At 37.5% G+C, this 21,367-nt stretch overlaps 2 protein-coding genes and 1 long non-coding RNA gene across 3 annotated transcripts; 1 reads left to right on the plus strand and 2 right to left on the minus strand.

Moving 5' to 3' along the window:
- Nucleotides 1-2,882: 2,882 nt before the first annotated feature.
- Nucleotides 2,883-5,287, minus strand: LOC136822914 (uncharacterized). Its single transcript, XM_067079221.1, has 2 exons — nt 4,062-5,287; nt 2,883-3,909 (listed from the first exon to the last, which is right to left on the minus strand). Exons 1-2 carry the CDS (start codon nt 5,285-5,287, stop codon nt 2,883-2,885), a joined length of 2,253 nt encoding a protein of 750 aa, XP_066935322.1.
- A 3,496-nt stretch (nt 5,288-8,783) lies between these two features.
- On the minus strand, nt 8,784-9,012 carry LOC136822887 (uncharacterized). Its single transcript, XR_010848960.1, has 2 exons — nt 8,972-9,012; nt 8,784-8,813 (listed from the first exon to the last, which is right to left on the minus strand). It is a non-coding gene; the product is annotated as an uncharacterized lncRNA (long non-coding RNA).
- A 4,154-nt stretch (nt 9,013-13,166) lies between these two features.
- LOC136822916 (uncharacterized) lies at nt 13,167-14,258 on the plus strand. The gene has a single exon (XM_067079222.1). It carries the CDS (start codon nt 13,167-13,169, stop codon nt 14,256-14,258), a length of 1,092 nt encoding a protein of 363 aa, XP_066935323.1.
- Nucleotides 14,259-21,367: the final 7,109 nt, after the last annotated feature.

A 21,367-nucleotide genomic window follows, 5' to 3' on the forward strand; every position in this document is an offset into this window, starting at 1 on the left:
AATACTTTTTACACCGGACACAACCTGACAAAGTTTGGTGTGTCCGGCGGGCGTTATTTTTTGGAAACAGAAGTGTCCGGTGTACTGAAGTTCCAAAATTTAACACCGGACACACACCGGACACAAAAATGTCCGGTGGGGCTAAGGGATAATTTTTGACACCGGACAGTCCGGTGCGTCGGCAGGGTCGTTGTGCAAGATAGAAACATCTAGCGCATAGTCTGCAGCTTATGTTTATTGTTACATCCAAAGCAGCAAAATCTGTTATCCAGTGATCCTCTTGTCTTGAAGTTAAATGGGAAAAAAGTAGGATTGTTTTAAACGCTTGTTAAATCTGCAAAATGTTCTTTGAGACAACAAAATACCCTAAAAATCCTACAGATTTCCTAAAGTTGGACTAAAAACAAACGGGTTTTTGCAGATAAAAAGTGAGTCCAATGAAAAAGTGGCACTCTATGAAAAGTGAGTCCGTCGAGCAACACCAACAAAAGCTATTTGTGATTTTGGCCCTATGATGAGGTGAACTGTTTCTGATATATATGTGTCATCCAAACTTTTGTGAACTTTTTCCGAGATTATCTGAATTTTTTGTGAACTTTTTTTGAGGTCATCCAAACTTTTGTCTTTGAAGTGAATTACTTCTGAGGTCATCTGATAAGAAGTCTGGCTTTTCCCCATCATAGCATAGACATTACTAAAACTAAGATTGGAAATTCCGTAGACAGTAGAAGATTCATCTTTTTATGTTTTCAAATCTAGGAATTTTGAGGAAAAAGCACAATAATTTGGTCTAATCCGCACCAGGATAACAAAAACTATTTGGAATGACCCAAATTAACCTGGTTGGGAAATTTTAAATCTACTTTAAAAAGTTGTTAACCTCCATAAAATAAAAACCTGTTGCCACTTCGTAAACACCTAACTTCAAGTAACTGCAGGTAACTGTACCATTTTTGGTTTCTTTCCAAACAGCTCATCCAAAGAATTTTAATTTGCAATCGCACTAAATATTGAAATTCCAGCCAGCATACTTCTAAACACGAACACGTTTACTTTCACTTCTTAAGACAAAAAGCGGCCACATGTTTTTTGGCGGGAGGAATGAACTTCAACGATGGAGAACAAAATTGTACAAATCCAAGACCAGAAAGGAAAGCGTGCAACGCCGCGCGGCGGGTTTGCCGAAAGATAAGTGCTGCAGCATGGCTAGCAAATAATTTTTTCTTGACCACATATATTTTAATGTTGCGCGCATATATTATTGTTGTTTAAAATATTATCTCTTTGTTGAACATATTTTTTCTTGTTGATTACAAGATTTATTTTTGTCGAATGAAATTATTTTCTTTAAAATATTGCTACCAAAAACCAACCATAATCGAATACCATTAATTCGATTGTTGTAACGGCCACAGGGGACGTTGGGAGGATACGAAAGGTGTGCGATAATTTTCACTGATTGGATTGCTATTCCAAACGCTAAAACACAAAAAATACAAACTCTTAGAATATGTACAAACGAAAAACTTTATCCTAAAGCTATCTTAACCTAGGGCTATACAAGCAAACACATTAGAACATAGATAGGATAGAAATAAAAGTTTACTGACTAAATACAAACCAAAATAGATACTAACTAAAAAAGTTTTCCACGACACCAAAACAAGCACACCAAAATTGGACTTCACATCACATACACAACATTACTACTGTTACATAATGTAGAATTTCGTTTACAATTTAATTCATACGCCTCAAAATTCTACAATTCCCTAATGACCTAATTATATACATTATAAATAATACAAGATGACACACAAAAGACGCAATAAAATCGAATACACTGAAGACAATGAGAGACGCAATCCCAAGTGACTAATGACGTAATATAAAATTAAAACATATCAAAACAAAGGCCAGCGGCCGTCACATGGCTCCCCAAAAGTTCATCTTTTCTCTTATTGAGCATCCTCGGCGGGAAATCAACATACCAAATTCAGTTCGTGATATAAAAGTATCGTATCACTATCATAAACACAACATACTACAACATACAACCATTAAAACGATCTTCGGCCTCACCGGCGGCCCCAGCAGGAACTCAGCACAGGAAAGGACTTCGGCCTCACCGGCGGCCCAACAGGAACACAGCACAGGAAAGGTCTTCGGCCTCACCGGCGGCCCCAGCAGGAACACAGCACAGGAGCGAACGTTTTATTCGGACTCGACGTTTGTCCGATCAGCCTGGACGAGTAAAACGAGTTTGTGGATTGGCCTGTTGAACAGGCCACGTTGCGTTCGAATTTGACAACTGCGGACGACGTTTGTTTCATCTTTGAACACCTCAGTAATCCTTGCTAACTGCCAATCGTTTCGAAAATTGGTTTCTTTCAGTAGGACAACGTCGCCGATTGAAAAGTTTCGGATCTTGTGTTGCCATTTTGATCGTCGCTGCAACGTTTGCAGATACTCTTTTTCTCCATCTGCTCCAGAATTCATTGGCGATGTGTTGTACTCGTCGCCAGCGTCTCCTGGAATAGAGATCGTTGGCAGAGTAGTTTCCTGGTGGCGGGAGAACTACCCTGCTTTTCATTGTTAAAAGATTAATTGGTGATAGTGGCAGTTCACTATCATCAGACAAAGTGTCTGTCAAAGGTCTAGAGTTGATGATAGCCTCAATTTCAACTAGAAGAGTGAGAAACGCCTCGTTGTTAAGACTCAGCCCATGATTGTAAATTAAAGAAGAAAAAATTGACCGGGCTGACCTTATGAGGCGCTCCCAAGCGCCTCCCATATGACTTGATGAGGGGGGATTTCTCTTCCATCCCATCCATTCGCCACCTTGTTGTTGGAGGAAGATTTCAATTGTCTTGTCGTCCATTTCATTGATTGCTCGTTTCATTTCGTTGTCGCAGCCGACGAAGTTGGTGCCGTGTGTCGGAGCGAAGCAGTCGAACTTGACCCCTGCGACCAATGAAGCGTCTCAGCATCATGATGAAGTGATCAGTGTCCATATGACCGGAGCTCTCCAGATGAACTGCTCGTGTGTTTAAGCAAGTGAAAAGGGCGACGAACTTCTTTAAAGTGGATCTTCGTTCTTTGACTTGAAATGGGCCGAACATATCGACCCCAACGTAGGTGAATGGAGGGACTTCTTCTGTTCTTTCTGTAGGTAGGTCTGCCATCAGTTGTGTGGAACACTTTCCTCTGTTGCGACGACACTTGACACAATCTTTGATAATTGATCTTGTGAGTGAGTTGAGGTTGACAATCCAATAGCCAGCAGTGCGAACAGCATTCATTGTAATTCCTCTTCCACAGTGAGCTACTTTTGAATGATACCAACTGACAATCATTCTTGACAATGCATGTTTCTTTGGTAAGATAATAGGGTTCTTGCATTCTGGGTTGAGGTTTGATTTTCGAAGACGACCTCCAACTCGAAGTAAACCATTGTCGTCGACGAATGGGTTCAATGAAGATAGCTGACCAGTGTACTTCTCCTCTTTGTTTGTCAGAGAAGAGATGTCTTTATGGAATGAATTCTGTTGTATCAGCTTGATGACTGTTACTTCTGCTGCTTGCATGTCGTCTAAGGTGATTTGGGTGTAATTAGACTGTTTGGATCTCCATATCATTATTCTTGCAATAACTCTTTTCAGCTTCCACCAGTTATTTGTCTGTGAAATGAGATGATTGATGAAGCTCGTTTGCTCACTGTGACCTTTGATCATCAAGACTTTCTTCTTTGTTTTCACCTCTGGATCATCAGGTGAAACGTCATAGATTGCGGCTTCAGTTTCAGTTTTGTAGGGTTTCTGGAGGAATTCAGGGCCTTGAAGCCATCTACTTTCATTGAGTTTTGATGCCTCGATTCCTCTTGAACCAATATCACTACTATTGATTTGCCTGGGACATGATTCCATTGTTTGTTGGTTGAGTTGTCGCGAATTATTTCTATTCGATTTGCGACGAATACATGGAAGGATTTGCTTTCGTTGTTGATGTAACCCAGGACTACTTTGCTGTCCGTCCAAAACACATGCTCCAGGTTTTCATACTTCAGTTCTTGGTTGAGCAGGTTAGAAACTTTGATAGACGTTACAGCGGCTGTCAATTCCATTCTAGGAACTGTAATCTGTTTTAGGGGTGCAACACGTGATTTTCCCATCAGGAAACTTGTTGAGATTTGCTCTTTATCATCTGTCAGCTGCAGATAACTGCATTGGCCATAACCAATGGTTGATCCGTCAGAGAAGTGGTGGGCAGTTGCTTTGACGACTTTGCCAAAGTTTTCAGGCTTGAAGCATCGTTTGATGGTTACGTTTTCTAGACTGGGAAGCTGCAATCTCCATTTCTCCCATATGGCACGCTCTTCGCCAGAGATTTGGTCATCCCAGCTTTTGTCGTCTTTGATGAGCTTTTGAAGTAAGCGTTTGATGAGCAGCATGACAGGTGCTGCAAATCCAAGTGGATCGTAGATTGAGCTTACTGATGACAATATACCACGCCTTGTTAATGGTTTGTCTTTGAGAACAATTCTGAAGTTGAACTCGTCGTTTTGGATGCACCAAGACACACCCAACACTCTTTCTATTGGCAAGGTTGATGTGGATGAGTCGAGGTTTTTGATTCCTTTCATTCTGTCTTCAACTGGAATTGTATCAATGATTGCTCTTGAGGTAGATCCAAGTTGCACAAGATTGAATCCACCATCATTGCAAAGTGCTTTGGTATCCCATAATAGCTGTTTTGCTTTCTCCTCAGTGGTCGTGGATTTCAGTAGATCATCCACATAGAAGCTTTCTTTCAGAATCGATGTTACTTCTGGGTCGTATTTTTCTGAATTGTCGTCTGCAGTCTTTCGAAGAGCAAAGTTGGCACAACTTGGAGATGAAATTGCACCTTGTAGATGAACAGTCAACCTGTACTCCTTCAGTTCTGAGTTCAAGTCTCCATCTTTCCACCAAAGGAATCTCAAGAAGTCCTGTTGATCATCAGGAACTTTGACTCTGTAGAACATCTTCTCGATGTCTCCGAAAAATCCAACTGGCTCTTTTCTGAATCTGGACAGTACGCCAACAAGTTGATTTGTGAGATCAGGACCCTGTAGCAGCATCGAGTTTAGAGATATGTCTTTGAATTTGGCACTACAGTCGAACACGACACGAATCTTGTCAGGTTTCCTGGGGTGGTAAACCCCATGGTGTGGGATGTACCAAGTCTTACCATCATTAGGTTCAGTTTGACATGGTACTGCATAGCCTTTATCGATGATGGTCTTCATGAAGGCTTAATCTGTGAAGAATTTGTCATTAGCTGTCAATTTCTTCTTGAGGTAAATGGCTCTTTTAACAGCTTGACCACGATTGTTTGGAACATTAGTGTTTCGGTCTCGAAATGGTAATGGTAACACATACTGACCATCTACGAACTTGCTTTCTTCTTGCATCATCTTCATAAACTTCTTGTCGTTCTGGGAAAAACACGTCTGCTTTTCATCATTACTTGCAAGGCCAGAAGATGGAGCTTCATTGAAGTCGTGTCTGTACATAGTGAGTAGCATTTCTTTAAGATCAACCTCCTTGACTTTTGTTTGGTTACGAAAACACGAAAACGATTTTCGGTAGGCCTACCGGTTCGATTGACTGATAATCTTTGTGTATTCGAGCTCGAATTGGAGGAATTGATTGGTCCTGAAACACACCATCCCAATCTTGTTCGATATGCGAATGGACCATTCTTTTGACTAGCAATGGTTTCCAATGGTTCAAGGGCTTGAGGGCAATTGCTTCCGATCAAAAGCCCAACTTTGATGTGTTGACTTGAAGAAGGAAGGAAACTTGAAATTGGCTGTAGGTACTTCCACTGGATCAATCTTTCCTTTGTTGGTACATCTTCATCGTCAACGGGCAAGTCTGATTGACTGTATGTACGAGGGAGGTGAATACGGATGGAATCATCATGAACAGGTGAAACCACTAAGTCATCGACAGCCCTGCATCTTTCTGTTTTCTCGCCATGAATTGTCTTGATGGATAATGAAGTGGTGGTACTACTAGCATCGATTTCTTGTAGAAAATCAGTGTTGATAAACGTCCCTTGACTCCCATTATCCAAAAGAGCAAAGGTTTTTACGAAATTTGGACTGTCTTTGTGAAACAGCCTGACTGGTACGACACATAATCCAATCGAGTCGTCGAGATTAGAAGCAATACGTCCTGTTTTCGTTGGCGGGACATAGTAGTCATGTAGACTTGTTGGGTGCAGCTCTTCACAAGATGTGCACTTCTTCTTTCGGTTGCATGTCTTTGCTGTGTGTTTACTGCTTGTTGGCTTCAAGCAGCAATAACAGAGTCGCTTGTTGAATACGTAGTCATGGCGATCCTTTGGAGGTAGCTTGATGAAATTGGCACAATCATCCAAGTCATGATTTTGATCACATAATATGCACTTAAGTTTACGTCTGTTGTCAGAAGGAGGTACTTTGTTGAGTCCAGTCTTCACGAAAGGTCCTTTCTTCTCCGGCTTTGACTTTGGGTCACTCAATGCACCATGAGAAAACAATGGGTCATTCACCAACGTAACTTCATCTTCGATGAGTTGAATGAAATGTTCCAATGTAGCTTCGCCACCGAATTTACGTACCTTCAGAACAATCTTTCCCCAACGGTTTTGCAGGTAAGATGGTATCTTTTTACTGAGGGTTTGAAGCACTTCTGGACTGTTCGATCTTGACGACTTGTGACAATCTGTAGTTGACTTGAATTTGATCAGAAACGAATGAAATTTCCTGAAGGCTTGTGCGTCATTTGGTTTGATCTTTGGCCATTCTTTGAGTTCTTTCATGTACTCGCTGTACACTCTGTATGGGTCACCATAACGTTTTTTCAGCAATTCCTTGGCATATTTGAATCCTTGATCTGAAGCCATATGAATGCATCCTTGAACGAGTTCGTGTGGTTCACCTTTCAGATAACGGAGAAGTCTTGTAAGACAGCCTTTTGGATCTCAGATTTTCCGTTCGACAGCCTCATGAAAAGAAGCCATGAAGAATTCGAAGTTCAAGGGGTTTCCATAGAATGGACTGATATCAGCATCTGGGGCTTGAAGATAACCCATCATCTGTGAAAACAGGTCATAAGTCTGGTCCACCGGTCGTTGTGGTGAATGACGAGGCGAGGTCTCAGCCACAGCAAGTGAAGAAGAAAAACTCTGTGGATTGTTTCGAATGGTATACGCCCTTTTTGATAAATTGATTGGGTGATTTAACAAGTCGTTTGAAGCAGCCTGAGGGCGTGGCAGGATTCCTTGGGTGTACCCAGAAACTGGAAGAGGTGGAGCGACGGAGATACTCTGAGATGGAGCTACAGACAAAGCATCATTATTCAGTGGTGACAATCGTCTTCTGAAAGATAGACTGGCAGAAGAAACAGCGTAAGATTTTGGCAGAGATGGAGGGTGTGGCACCTTGATTGGAGCATCGACAGCAGGAGTACTGTGCTTGGCAACATAATCATTGACATAGCTTTCATTTGATGGAATGTCGTAAGGTATGTCTACTAATGGATCTGTTTTGGAGAATACTTCTAGCTTCGACTGAGCAATGGCAATTTGGAGTTCATTATCGATCAATTCTGCCTCGATTTGAGCTTGCCTCTTTTTCGTGATTTACTGTTGCTCTAACTTTAGCTGTTTGAGTCTGGCTAACTCCATCAGATGAGCGTTCTTGATAGCACCTGCCTCAGATTCTAGCTTTCTTGATTCGACTTGTTCTTGTTGAGTTCTAAGTTCTGTGGAGTTCTGTGGAGTTCTTGGTTCTTGACTACTGAGACCAACAGATCCATTCAACGATCTTTCAATTATTCTTCTCTTGATAAGATGGACTGATTTGTCTAGCTTTTCGACCAAGTCAGAATACTTCGGTTCGTCATGTTCTAACAACATCTGACATTTTGTGTGAGCCACTAGCAACTGTTTGAAATATCTTTCTAACTCTGCATAACCTTCTTCGACATCTTCTGAATTGATCTCTAACATAGCCTTTACTTTAGCAATCTTTTCTTTAACGATTTTCTGGAGTTTCAAGCGATCTTCTTGCCAAAGGGCGTGCTGTGTCAATATACCACGTGTTACTGGGCGGTGCTGCACGCCGCGGCCCGCGCGTTTAGACGCCATTGAAATGCGAGTGAATGAACACGGTAGAAAACTGGCTGGATGTAAAACGATAAAATAACGATAACGATATGTGCGATACGATTGCGAACAGAAATCGATAACACGATTGGATTCGATAAATTCGATTCAAAGCGACTGTACACGAGTCGTTTTTTTGATAAAACGATATGAATCGATGAGACATGAAAATCGGTTCGATTCGATTTATTCGATAAAATCGATAAAATCCGATTGAATTCGATTAGATCGATAAAATTCGATTGGATTCGATAGTATCGATGAAATTCGATTAGATCGATACGAGTTCAAATCAAAACAACATTTGATGATTTTGAGGATACGAGGTCGATTTGGCCGGAATCGACTAAATACGATACGAAATCGAGTCAATAGAGATTCGATTGGATACGAGATACGAGACCAGTTTTTGCAAACTGGTTAAATACGAAATTAGATACGAGATTCGATACGATACGAGAATCGGTAAGAAACGAGAATCGAAACGAAACGGTTGAGATAGCAATGCGAAGCATACGATATGGTGATAACTTTTTTACTGTAACGGCCACAGGGGACGTTGGGAGGATACGAAAGGTGTGCGATAATTTTCACTGATTGGATTGCTATTCCAAACGCTAAAACACAAAAAATACAAACTCTTAGAATATGTACAAACGAAAAACTTTATCCTAAAGCTATCTTAACCTAGGGCTATACAAGCAAACACATTAGAACATAGATAGGATAGAAATAAAAGTTTACTGACTAAATACAAACCAAAATAGATACTAACTAAAAAAGTTTTCCACGACACCAAAACAAGCACACCAAAATTGGACTTCACATCACATACACAACATTACTACTGTTACATAAATGTAGAAAATTCGTTTACAATTTAATTCCTACGCCTCAAAATTCTATAATTCCCTAATGACCTAATTATATACATTATAAACAATACTAAGATGACACACAAAAGACGCAATAAAATCGAATACACTGAAGACAATGAGAGACGCAATCCCAAGTGACTAATGACGTAATATAAAATTAAAACATATCAAAACAAAGGCCAGCGGCCGTCACAATTGTCTTCAATTACTTCGACGAATTCGATCGGCAATCGAAGTTCGATTTGGTTCGATTGACATCTCCTGGCTTCTCTCACAATCTCATACCAGATAGGAATCTTTCAGGCAGTAGGTAGGAACAAAAGACCAAAACTTGCTTGGAGTTCAATATTTCCATATTTATATGGCAGGGGATTTAAATTCCATTGATTGCGATCCAGGTGTTTTTATAATCGTCAATCGATAATCGACTGTGATCGATTAAATTAATCAACGAATTATAAAAATAATAGATGATACATATCGCAATCGATTAGAAAATTAATTGATAAATTATTGGTAAGAATAGGGGAGCAATGGAGGTAAATCTTGGGTATTGCTTGTTTACCTATCGATTATTATATTGGATATTGATATTTAATCCATCGATTACTGTGAGATTGGGTAACTTTCAGTGGAGGCTAATATGCATAGCCCTCGAGAATGAATGATCTGGCTGGTCATTAAAATACAAAGTTGAATCGAAACAGAAATGGTAGAGTAGGGAGTAGAGCTGCGAGCTGAGCTGCGTAGTTTTTGTGAAAATTTTTCTGTTTTGACTGGTCAGTCATTTGATGGCTATGCAAGTTTCCCTCCACTGCAAGTTACTTGACTTCACGGTACTTATTGATCACAGCTGATTATTGATTATTTTGCTTATACATCTGGGAACATTCAGTGGGGATGGAAAATTCTGTGGAACGTTTTGTCTTAGAAAAGTGATTGTTTTAGTTTAATTTTGACACACAAAAGAACAACAATCTCAGACTTTCTTTTTGTGGACAATAAATGACTTTCAGTGCAATATGCCAGACGCTCTTGATAGATAACATTGGTTATCTTATCAATTTAAATCAATAGCTAATTGATATTATGTGGCGATCAATTAGTTATTGGTTATTAATTGATGGACGTTTAGTATTCATTATCAATATTGAATTATAGATTTTAAACGATAACCTATTGATCGATTAATATCGATTAGCTATCGACTTAAATCAATGATGGATTTTATCGATTACGACCGTCTGGAATAAAAAATATTTTACAAGTTCCAAGATTTTTCCGTATTTTTTTCCCAACGCTTTAATGTGTATATAAGTGACAAAGCTTATTCCACGTCAAATGTTACTTTTCCATGTTTATTTTATCGCTTTGCTGTTTTGAAAACCAAAACAAACCGCCTAAACAGACAGTTTTTTCTACTGCTATGTGTTGTAAAAAGAGCCATCCAAACTGAAACTTGCATTAATTGGACATGGGGGTGGGCTTGAGTATAGAGTTAAGTATTTCTCTCAGCTAAAAATATTGTAAATATATTGGCAGCACTAGATAGAGGAAATGCAGAGGAAATCCAACACATTTTACTCGTTATTCATTGTATCTTTGTTATAAATGGATATTAACTCTAATCTCATGGTTGATTGAAATTCGATTGACGCTATTACTTCCATTAATTTGTAATTTCCCTCCTAGCTGTTGTAATTTCCCTCCTAGCTTTTGTAATTTTCCTCCTAGCTTTTGTAATTTCCATCCATCGTTTGAAAATTAGTCATCTTTTCTAAATTCTTACCAACTTCAAAGGTTTAGGTAAATGGAATAGTAAATAAATTGACCTCAGGAAATCTATCCAGAATTTTCCTCATAACAATAAGATTACTGATACAAATTTGTCGTAATAAATAATTTGAAATAGTATGGAAATGTACAAAAAGATATAGATTTTATATTCTACTTTGCTCAAATAAACAAGGAACATTGTTCAAAATGTAAAAATAATAAGTATTGTTAAATATTGTTAATTTGTCGTAAATAATCTGGAAATTCAGTATTGTTCATATGATATATACATATATTATTTCCTATTCTTCTTACACCTCTAATAAAAACTGGAACAACATCGATTTACAATTCATGCAAAAATTAAAAAAGAAAATTATTCTACATATATATAAATAATTTGATATTTGATAATAAAATAGGAGGAATATATATTTAGATCGGGTAAAAACATTGACTTTGAAAAAAATTTAAATGCTTTTAAATAGAAAGAATAAAGTATACGTTTTTAAGCACAGAGTCAAAATTTTTAAGCAGATAATATAGCCAGGTCCGTAAAAATGATTCAACCTGTTCTTCAAAAAAGCAAATTATTTCAATTTCAGATCCATAAAATAGTGTTTTAAAAGAATATCAAGTGTAACACTTATTCGTGTAAAGATTCTATGATTTGGAAAAATATTTTTTGAGACCATGCAGGATCTTCACTTTCAGTTTTAAATTGTTGTATTCAGGAATCATGTCGGGTGTAAATATCTCAATCTTTGACTCCTCAAAAGCTTTTAATTTATCTTTTGCATCATCAAAAGCAATCACAACTTTAATCTCCCAATCTGCTGAGACTCTTTTCAATCTTGAAATAGACATGGGTTTGTTTGATTCAAATGCATTCCTCAGCTTCTCATAATCGTTTATTTCGTTTTCCAATTGAAGTTAACGACAACGGTCAAAGATTTCACACCTTCTTCAACGAAACAAATCAATCAGTACTTAATACATGGTTTACCCACAAGAAACGTAGAAGGGTAACCTGGCACTCACCAGACGGAAAAACTCAAAAAGTATACGATTTTATTTTATCGTGTAGCTGGATTAGACAGTATGTTAAAAACTGCAGAGTTTACAACAGCTTCGACTTCGACAGTGACCATCGACTCGTAACAGCCATAATGAAAACCCCGACTTCTAAAGCTGCTCGATTCATCAATAGAAAGAAAATAAAGCAACCCCTCAAACACAATCTATCAGCCCTGAAAGATCAAACAATTGCAACAAACTTTAAAACTATGGCAATTAATAGGTTGAATTCTTTAGTCTTAGACGTAGACAACAACACCCTCAACAACAGCCTTCTGAAAGCAATAAACGATGCTGCAACCGAAACCCTCCCAAAGAAAGTGGACAATGTCTCACGTCAACCCTGGCATAATGATGATAAATTGAATGAACTGTTTAACCTCAGAGATAAACTTGTTACTGAGAATGCAAATATAAATTCTATCAAAGCTGTACGAAAGAAAATTCGTTATCGTGCCAAACACCTCAAGAATGTTTATCTTAAACAAGAAGCAGACCAGATCAACCAACTGGCCATTAACAGAGATATCGAAAAACTTTTTCAAAGAGCCAAAAATCAAAATAGTACTCTTAAACCAGTCCCGAGTTCATGTGATCCAAATAAACTTCTTGAACATTTCAAATCTCATTTTAACCCCCCGCAACGACCAGATGAAACAATGCCAAACGAATTGCGCAATGATCATGATAATCTCCCTCGTTTTATTCAAGAACTTCGTCAAATATCAGCAAACACAGATATTGAAGACAGCCCACCCACTATTGAAGAAATCCAAAAACAAATCGCCAGCTTAAAAAACAATAAGGCTAATAATGACGTAGATCCTGAACTTCTAAAACTATGCGATGATCCCGTCTTATCACAAATAATATTACAACAAACCTATGTATGAATAATGATATCCCAGAAGCATGGAGCAACTCGCGCCTTAAAACTCTTTGGAAAATAAAGGTTCCAAACAAGACCCCTCAAAATATAGAGGGATCAGCATAGGGTCAACAATATGCAAACTTGTGACTAACATTATCTTAAATCGCCTGCAACCATGGTATGAAGCTCAACTTAGTGATGAGCAAAACGGTTTCAGGAAAGATAGAGGGACGACGGACGGCATTTTTGAACTGAAACGTGTACAGCAAATCACTAACCGAAAGAAGCAGCCCCTCTTCCTACTGTTTGTAGATTTATCTGCAGCATTTGATCACATTCCGAGACATTGGTTATTCGAATCAATCAAAATGCGATTTCCCGATAACAATCTACCACCACTGTTCACCATACTCGAACAACTCTACAAACAGACAACTCTCACTTTCCAGGAATCAAATACCTTTCAAACTACATCAGGAGTCCGCCAAGGAGGCCCAGAGAGCCCGTTCCTCTTTAATCTCTACATCGATTTTGTCATGCGTGTCTTTATGAGTGAAGCCAATGCAGAAAGTATCAATTTCTATAAACATTCATACCGTTTGAATCCAAGAAGTATCTCTAGAGCAAATAGAATATCTATGAGAGAGAACAATTTACGCAATTGGGGGACATCAACATTACCGTGGTGCGGATACGCGGACGATCTCATCCTTTTTCTCATCAGTCAACTAGATTTGCAAAGCTCTATCAACTTTCTAGATCAAACGTTTACTCGATTTGGACTATCAATAAACGCTTTGAAAACCGAATCTATGATACTTAACTGTACCGAACAGGATTACCCAAAATCCATCATCAAATTGAGGAACATTGATATCAACAACGTCAAAACGTTCAAATATCTCGGAGCTTTCATTCACTTTGAGGAACCGAATACCGGTGACATCGAGATTAATTACCGTATTCAACAGGCGACTAACAAATTCTCAGAAATGACCAACCTTCTTCAAAATTTCAATGTCCATTTGAAAACTCGTATCATCTTCTTAAATAGTTATGTACGTAGTCGCTTAATCTACTCATGCCAAAATTGGAATTTATATTCAAGCCAACTTGAGCGACTAAACGTCACATATCGTCGATTCCTACGTCGAATGATTAGAGGTGGTTTTCGTTTCGTAAATGAGTCTAACAACGATTTCCGTTATCAGGTAACCAACAAAAGACTCCATGAAATATGTGGTACATCAGATTTGTCCAATTTCATTGGAAAACAGCAGCTGGTATATGCTAAACATGTTATTCGTATGACCCACGAGCGTTCCATTAAACTGTTGATGTTCAACGATGATAAGTATACGAAACGTGGAAGACCATTTAAAACTTTACTAGATCAAGTAACTGATCAAAACTCCCTTACAACAGATGGTCTTTGCAACAGTGCTATGTTGAGAAAATGATTTTCTAATATATTTTTTGTAGTTGTTCTTGCTGATATGATGATCGGTGGGAAGTATCTTGCAATCCAGACCAGCTGATCTGGATTTCTCGATGCTTCCCACCCCTATAGTACTAGTCATAGTATTTTTATATATATATATTGTGGAAATACCTTCCGCATTGCTTCTGAAGTTTTTGTGGGTTTCTTCACAATGCATACTTTCTTGTCATCTATAAGGAGTTGTGGAAAGTATTATATAGCTACCGATGAGATAAATACTATTCACCTTATATTATTTAATAGGTTTGACATTGACTTAAAATGCAATTCTAGTACACACTTTCTTCTAAACGTTTTATTTAATTTGTGAAAAGTGCCTTAATTTTAACGCTTACCTGTATTTTCAGGTTCTGTTGATGATTGTTGATGAGCAACTGTATGTGTCGATGCCAGGCCTGCAAAAGGTATGAATACATCTTTAAAATTGTTAGGATCCTTTGGGGTTGCTTTCAATTTGTTCTTGATTTTTTTATTACTTTTTAATTATTAAATAGAACTTACTCGTTTCCATAGTTTCAGGGGTCTTTGACTTGTCCTCTGAAGTTTCAGGGGTCTTTGACTTGTCCTCTGAAAATAAGATGGAGTGAAATATTTCAAATATAAAATCTCATATTTCTATTGACAGTCTTACTTTTCTTTTTCAGAATGTTGAATAGATGACAAAGATGTTCATTTTAAAAGGTTTGGATTGCATGATTTTACTCACCTATCTTTCTTTTTCTGGTGTTGTTGACAGTCAAGCTTTCTGGGCTCTGCGACTTATCTAAAACAATGAGAAAAAATATAAGTCTGGATAAAAAAGTTCTCTTTTCATTGAGATTGTGGGTTTGGCCTTACAAATCTTGAAGAAACACAGTTACTTACTTTCTTTTTCACAAATTTGGTTCCCACAACATTTGCAAACAACATCTGGTTCATCTATAAAGAGATAATTCAATTTGTTAATTATTTTTTTAACTCAATTTATTCATCTTTCAGGGTGATGGTAAGACGTGCTATCTTATCAATATTTCTGAAAGAGTTGCAAGGTAATTATTGTTTTGTTTTTTGTTTTTCAAAAGAAATTACCTTCTTTTGATTTGAAACCATCAAAACTTTCGATCCCAAGATTTTCCATTCCATTCGTGAAAGATGATTGATTCAACGTGATTGATGTGGAAGCTATAAGACGAGATGATGTTGCCTTTTGACCTCAATTTAAGGGAAAATAATCAGACCTTCATTTCAAAGGACATAGTTTCGAGTAATTAACTTAAAAACGAGATATTTTGGAATATTACCTTGATGTTCTGATGAGACTGTCGTGTCAATTTCTTGTACTTCTTGTCCTATAAAAATATGATACCAACAGATCAAAATTCTTAAGATTTTTACATTAGTTCATGTTTAGTATAGAATAAGCTGAATGATATTCTTTTACCTCTGATATCTATAATTAAATGCCTTGTGGTAACTAGATTTATAAGTAATTATTGATTTCAAGTACTTTGAAGCGAAACTAACCATATCTTAGGTTTCGTTTGATAATTCGTTTTTTTGCAGGTGTAGATGTCAAGGGAGCCTGAAATATAACATTTTAAAATGAGTCTTGGATCGATAAGAATTGGATATCTTGAGTAAATTAATTAGATGCAAAATTATTTTGAAAGCACGTAAATCTTTCAATGTTTAAGTACATACACTATCAAGTCTTTGAAAAACAGATGTCTCCCTGCAAATCATATCTTTTAAAATCTTTCAACGACAAAAATTTATTCCATTTCCGTCCTCTAGACATTAGAGCATATAGTTACCTCGTTACGTAAGTGAGGATTTCGTCTTTCAAGGTTGTTAAGAAAAGTCCTGTTGCCTTCATCATCCTTGATGACAAACGCTGGGATTCGTTCGGGGTATCTTGCTGTCAACTTTTCCCAACAATCTCTCAGATATTGACTTTCCTCTTTCAACGTAAATGATCTAAACACAATCATCAATCGAAATTTTTCGGGTGTTTTATAACCACAATCGGGAATGATTCTAACGTAATGTCATTCGTCATCTTTTTTCAAACTTTAAGTAGTAAAGATCGAATAAGGGTTAAAAATGACTAATTTTTGCTTAAGGTTTTCCCAAGATTCGAATCTGGATAATGCTTATAAATTGATAAAACTTGTATTTTTTACCTGAAATGGTGAATTTCTTTATTGCTGAACAAGTCTTCCTCTAAATCGTGGAATAATATTCCTCTGTCCGTCTCGGTCCACGCATTTTCAATCAATAAAAAGTCGGGAATTGTTTCAAGGTGTAGCTGGTAGTTGAATGGTTGGGACTCGATCACTTCAAAGGGAATCATCGTTGGTTGAAACAGAGGGAGAAATGCTTTGTTTAAGGTGACGTAAACTTGATGATCTTTACTTTCTTTGTAAGTCACTTCATCGTGGAAATCAGTCCTGACCTGGTATCTGATGAACAAATTTATCAAAACATTGTATGGATGGTGATTGCTAGCGATTATTGCTAGCTTCTTCAACGGTTGAAACAAGCGTTCTTCGTCCTCTGCGTTCATGGAAGGCAAGGAAACAATTCGGTACAACATTGGGCCATGGCCAGTCAAGGAGTGCAAATATTGACCGTGGAGCCTCCTCTTTGTTATTTTCTTCGTTGGTTTTGGTATCAGCTGTTTCAACTTGACTGAATGAAGGAAAGCCGTGTTGAAATAACGGAAGATTTTAGCACTGGTTCTTTTAGAGTCGTCGCTGTACACGATTTCTTGGATCTCAACCAATTGAAGAAGTAACTCATAAAACCTGGAATCGATTTTATCATGAACAAGTCCGCATATGTCGACCAAACTCTTGCGATAATCGGCACCTGTTTTACAATCTTTCCGGAATGATACGTCGATTGCGCTCTCAAATAGCTTCTTTTGAGACTTATCGTTGGAAGATGTCCCGGAAATACTTCGTAAATATTTGAAATGTGCCCCTTTATGGCGTGCAAAGGTTCCAAGCAGACGATCTCGTACCTTTCCAAATGGCATTCTGTTAAAGTGAATCTGGGATGGTAAAATAGAAGAGCTGGTAACCGATGAACGCCGGCCATTTCTCTTACGTACAAATCCAATAGTACCGGTTTTAACTGATCCATCGTAAACGCAATTTCTCGTAGATGTAATTCCGAAATCAGTTCATCTTTTGCTATTTTGGCTATGATACTCGCTCTTTGTTCATCAAGACATTTCCGTGTGTAACTATAAAATAAAATGAAAAAATTTAACATGTTTTTAATTACTTCATTCCTCTTCTGAGCTTACGCTCTATTTCGAATACCCTATTAGGTTTAAATCTGGAATCAACTTCCACGGCAAGAAATGGTCAATCTTCTAGATTTGCCCCTTCGGGATTGTAAACTCAATGATTAAGTACCTCGTAGCCTGAAGCTTTTCAATTCGATCTTGTAGGTCGAGCTTCTTCGCTGCCTTCACGTAACCGAGATCGTCGCATCTTTTTGCATCCATTGAACATCCCCAACAACAAAAATCCCCTCCCTTTTGATGACCTGATTCCAGTTGACAAGCTGGAGCATCTCCTGTAAAACAAACCTTAAAGGTTAATTTGTTTATCAAAGTGCGTACTCTTAGGTTCCAAATGCACGGGATTTGGGGGGGGGGGCTGGAAAATCTAGATTTTAATAAACGGGGAAACATTATTACCGGGGGCTATTTAAAGCAAAATAAGGATAGGACATAGGACTGACAGCTGAAACTTTTCAGTCAATTTAAATCAATGTTTCGATTTTAAAGCAATGTCAGATAAACTTAAAATTTATATTAAATTTACCCTTGAAAAATCTCAAATGGTCCTTAACTTCTACTCCTTTCATCACAGCAGATTTTGTTGATAGTTCGTGAATATCTTCCAAACGGATCTCGCTATACATCAACTGTTGATCATTGGACGGACAACGTGCTAGGATGTATACTTCCGGAGTTTCAACGTTAGCCTGTACAGATGTTGTTTCGCCTTAAAAAGCAATTAAATAGTAGACTTGTTATGTATTTTTCCAGATGTAGAAATTTCTCCAGATACACAAATATAATTAGATACAGTTCGTTGATACTTTCGAAATGGTTTATAGGCCGGTCCATTGAGTTTAAAGCCCGAAGGGCTAGAGTTCAATCTCTAACCTTTCTCAGGCAAGAAAAAGTGAAGCCTTAAAAAATACGTGGTATTTTTGACGACAGATTGAATCTAGCAATTCCTTTGTTTACGATTGATATTTTTTCGAAATTTAGCGGTAAATTTTAGTTTCAATCTGTCATTTGTGTAAAAACCAGGCGAGCCGCTCAAGGCCGCGCAACTTTGGTACGATTTGTTGGCTTCAAATCCTACCAGAGATTGACTTCTAGCCCTTCGGACTTATACGTCATTGGGTCGGTCTCCACTTGCGCGCGCTGCAATCGCACATTTTGACTTCAATCCTTTCTATTTGGAAAAAAGATTACGTCCTATTCATAAAAATGTAGCGCGCGCTTCTTGAAAAAAAAATTTAAAACATTTCAACTTTTTTCAACCGTTACGTCAGATCGCGCCGATGGAATTGCTTCATTTTTCTTTTGACCAATATCGTGGTAGCTTTGCTCGAAAAAATGTGATTGCAGCGCGCGCAAGTGTAGACGCAACCTCGTTCCCTGCGTATCACCAGCTTTTTGCCAACACCAGGGTATTCTCTGGCGTCAATCATTAGTAACGTAAGGTAAATGAAGCCCGGGGCACACGGGGACGAGGTTGGTGGATACCGACCTTATAAGCGAGCTCGGGACAAAACTTTTTGACATCGATCAATATTTATATATGGTACTGCTCGAAAAAACAGCTAGTATACATTATTACCGTGGTATACATGGCGTTCTAGATTTAGATTTAGAACGCCATGGCACGCGGTATACGAATTCCTATAACGTCACCTTGATCTGCACAATTTCGACTGCGTATATCTACTCGCAGAAATCGGATTTCAGATTTATTAGCATTTTCGGATTAACGTATTCGAAAACCTAGCTAGCAGTTTATTTAAGATTTTCGCAGATAGTCTTATCCGTTATTTTAAAAATTTTGGTCAATACGTTATTCTCAGTAATTGGGAAAACGAAAATCAGAGAAAAACGCAAAAGTAAATGTTACAACAAATCGGAAATAGCGGAAAATGATCTTTTCGAGAGCAAAATTAGCCGAAAGTGTGATTCCATTCGTTATTGTTAAGCATTCACTTGATTATAAATCTTACGTTTTGGAAGCTAATTTTAACCAAAACTCGAGCTAATCCAGATTACAAGTGATGCGGTGCTTTTGGTGGATAAACTTTGCATTTTGAAGTTTGAGCTAAAGAAAACTCCTTAAGATAGATCAATTACTTTAAACCCAAACTATATGTGTATGCGGGTCTTATATTCCGTCTTCAAAGATTCCACTCTTCACGAAATACCCCTGTCTCACATCCCCTAATTTTTACTTTCTGGCGCATATCAAGATTCTTGTGGTAGAATTTTCCGCTGGGGGACTATTTTCCTCAGATGTTTAATTTTCAAGCGCCTTCAGAGGTTTACCGTGCCCGTAAGAAAATTATGAAGATTAGAGTGGGGATAATAAATCAAAGTCAATTTCCCAGCGAGGCCGAAATTCTATCTAGGGTCATTTTTCCAATCGGGCTGTGTGAAACAGGGGTGTCACAAATAAGAAACGTAGAAAAGTCCAGTGAGCTATCAGAACATAACACTAGGAATCGATTAAATTAACTTACATCTTTTCGGAAAATATTTGCAAAAGCTTTTTTGTCTCAAAAAACAGTCATAATTTTTGATACATCATTTCCGAAAATCTTTCCGAAAAATTTCAAAAAGTTCAATTCCTTACTGACAATTTAAAAAAAAATTTTTTGTAATTAGCTTGGCTAGGCTGATATTTTCTTTACGGTGAAAAACACTTAAAAAGGGAGGGTGACACAAAAAGAACAATTTGATTTTCTTGTTTTTTGTTTATTTCAATCAATACCGTACCAGCATGTTACATAATATAACATTGTTAATATAACATTATTAATGTTTCCATATAACATGGACACAGTATTGAAACTAAAGTATTGAATTACCTGATTCATCACGATACTCGTGATCCAACATGAACAGTGCTTGATCATATCATAGTATAAGAAAGCCGCGGCTGGAATATGTACCGCATTGTCTTTTCAGTTAATTGCTGTTCCATCTCTGTCTCCGAGCTTTATAAGAACATCAAGATTGTTAGTTTATTATTGGTAGATAGTTTTTGAAATTTTTCTCTTATTTTCCTTCACAAGAAGATTTTTTATTTCTAGATATCTTTGAATCTGTACCCAATGAAACACTTTAACTGATTGTGGACATATTTTTGGGGTATTTTGTGGAAACGATAGTTTTTCGCCAAAATTAAAATTATAAGAACTATATTTAAGATAACAACTTTCCTGTCAGTTTGAATGATAAATTTTGAAGGTGCTGGCTTGAAATTTTCACAGAATTATCTTGATGTACTATTTCATTGATTTTTAGAAAGATTTCACTGAAATATTGTGAAGGCATTTCGAGGCACCTTATTAATTCTTGAGTTCTTTCAGCCCAGCCATTTTGTGCTTGTTTAAATTTCTTATTGTTAATCTTTCCAGCACAATGATATTATAATGCAAGTGTATTATCAAGGGCATATCATTAATGTCTAAAACGCACTGCGAAGTAAGTATTAACGACAAACTAATTAAGTTTACCATTAAAGATGCTACACTACTTATTTCTTGATCAACAAATAGTCATCAAATACGACAGAGATAGAACAGTAGAAATTCAGATGTTATCATTCCAGCCGCGGCTTTCTTATACTATGATCATATACACACGATAGGGTAACGAGGAAATGAGATGACCCTGAGATGGGGGAAGTATCATGCCAACAAACGAGAAATCTTTGACGATTGAATTTCTTCAGTGTGTTCACAACGTGTTTTCGTGGGTGTTTTTCGCAGAACCTCATTTTCAGTCTCTCCAGCTCGTACCGTACT

This window comes from Clytia hemisphaerica, unplaced genomic scaffold (assembly GCF_902728285.1).
Source record: "Clytia hemisphaerica strain Z4C2 unplaced genomic scaffold, Clytia hemisphaerica genome assembly, whole genome shotgun sequence".
In the NCBI taxonomy this organism is placed as follows: Eukaryota; Metazoa; Cnidaria; class Hydrozoa; order Leptothecata; family Clytiidae; genus Clytia; species Clytia hemisphaerica.

Coding starts and splice junctions, on each gene's coding strand:
- LOC136822914 (XM_067079221.1), bottom strand. CDS start 5,287: ATGAAGACCATCATCGATAAAGGCTATGCAGTACCATGTCAAACTGAA. Junction 3,910..4,061: donor CTGCTCAACCAAGAACTGAA/GTATGAAAACCT, acceptor ATCATGTCCCAG/GCAAATCAATAGTAGTGATA.
- LOC136822916 (XM_067079222.1), top strand. CDS start 13,167: ATGCGATTTCCCGATAACAATCTACCACCACTGTTCACCATACTCGAA.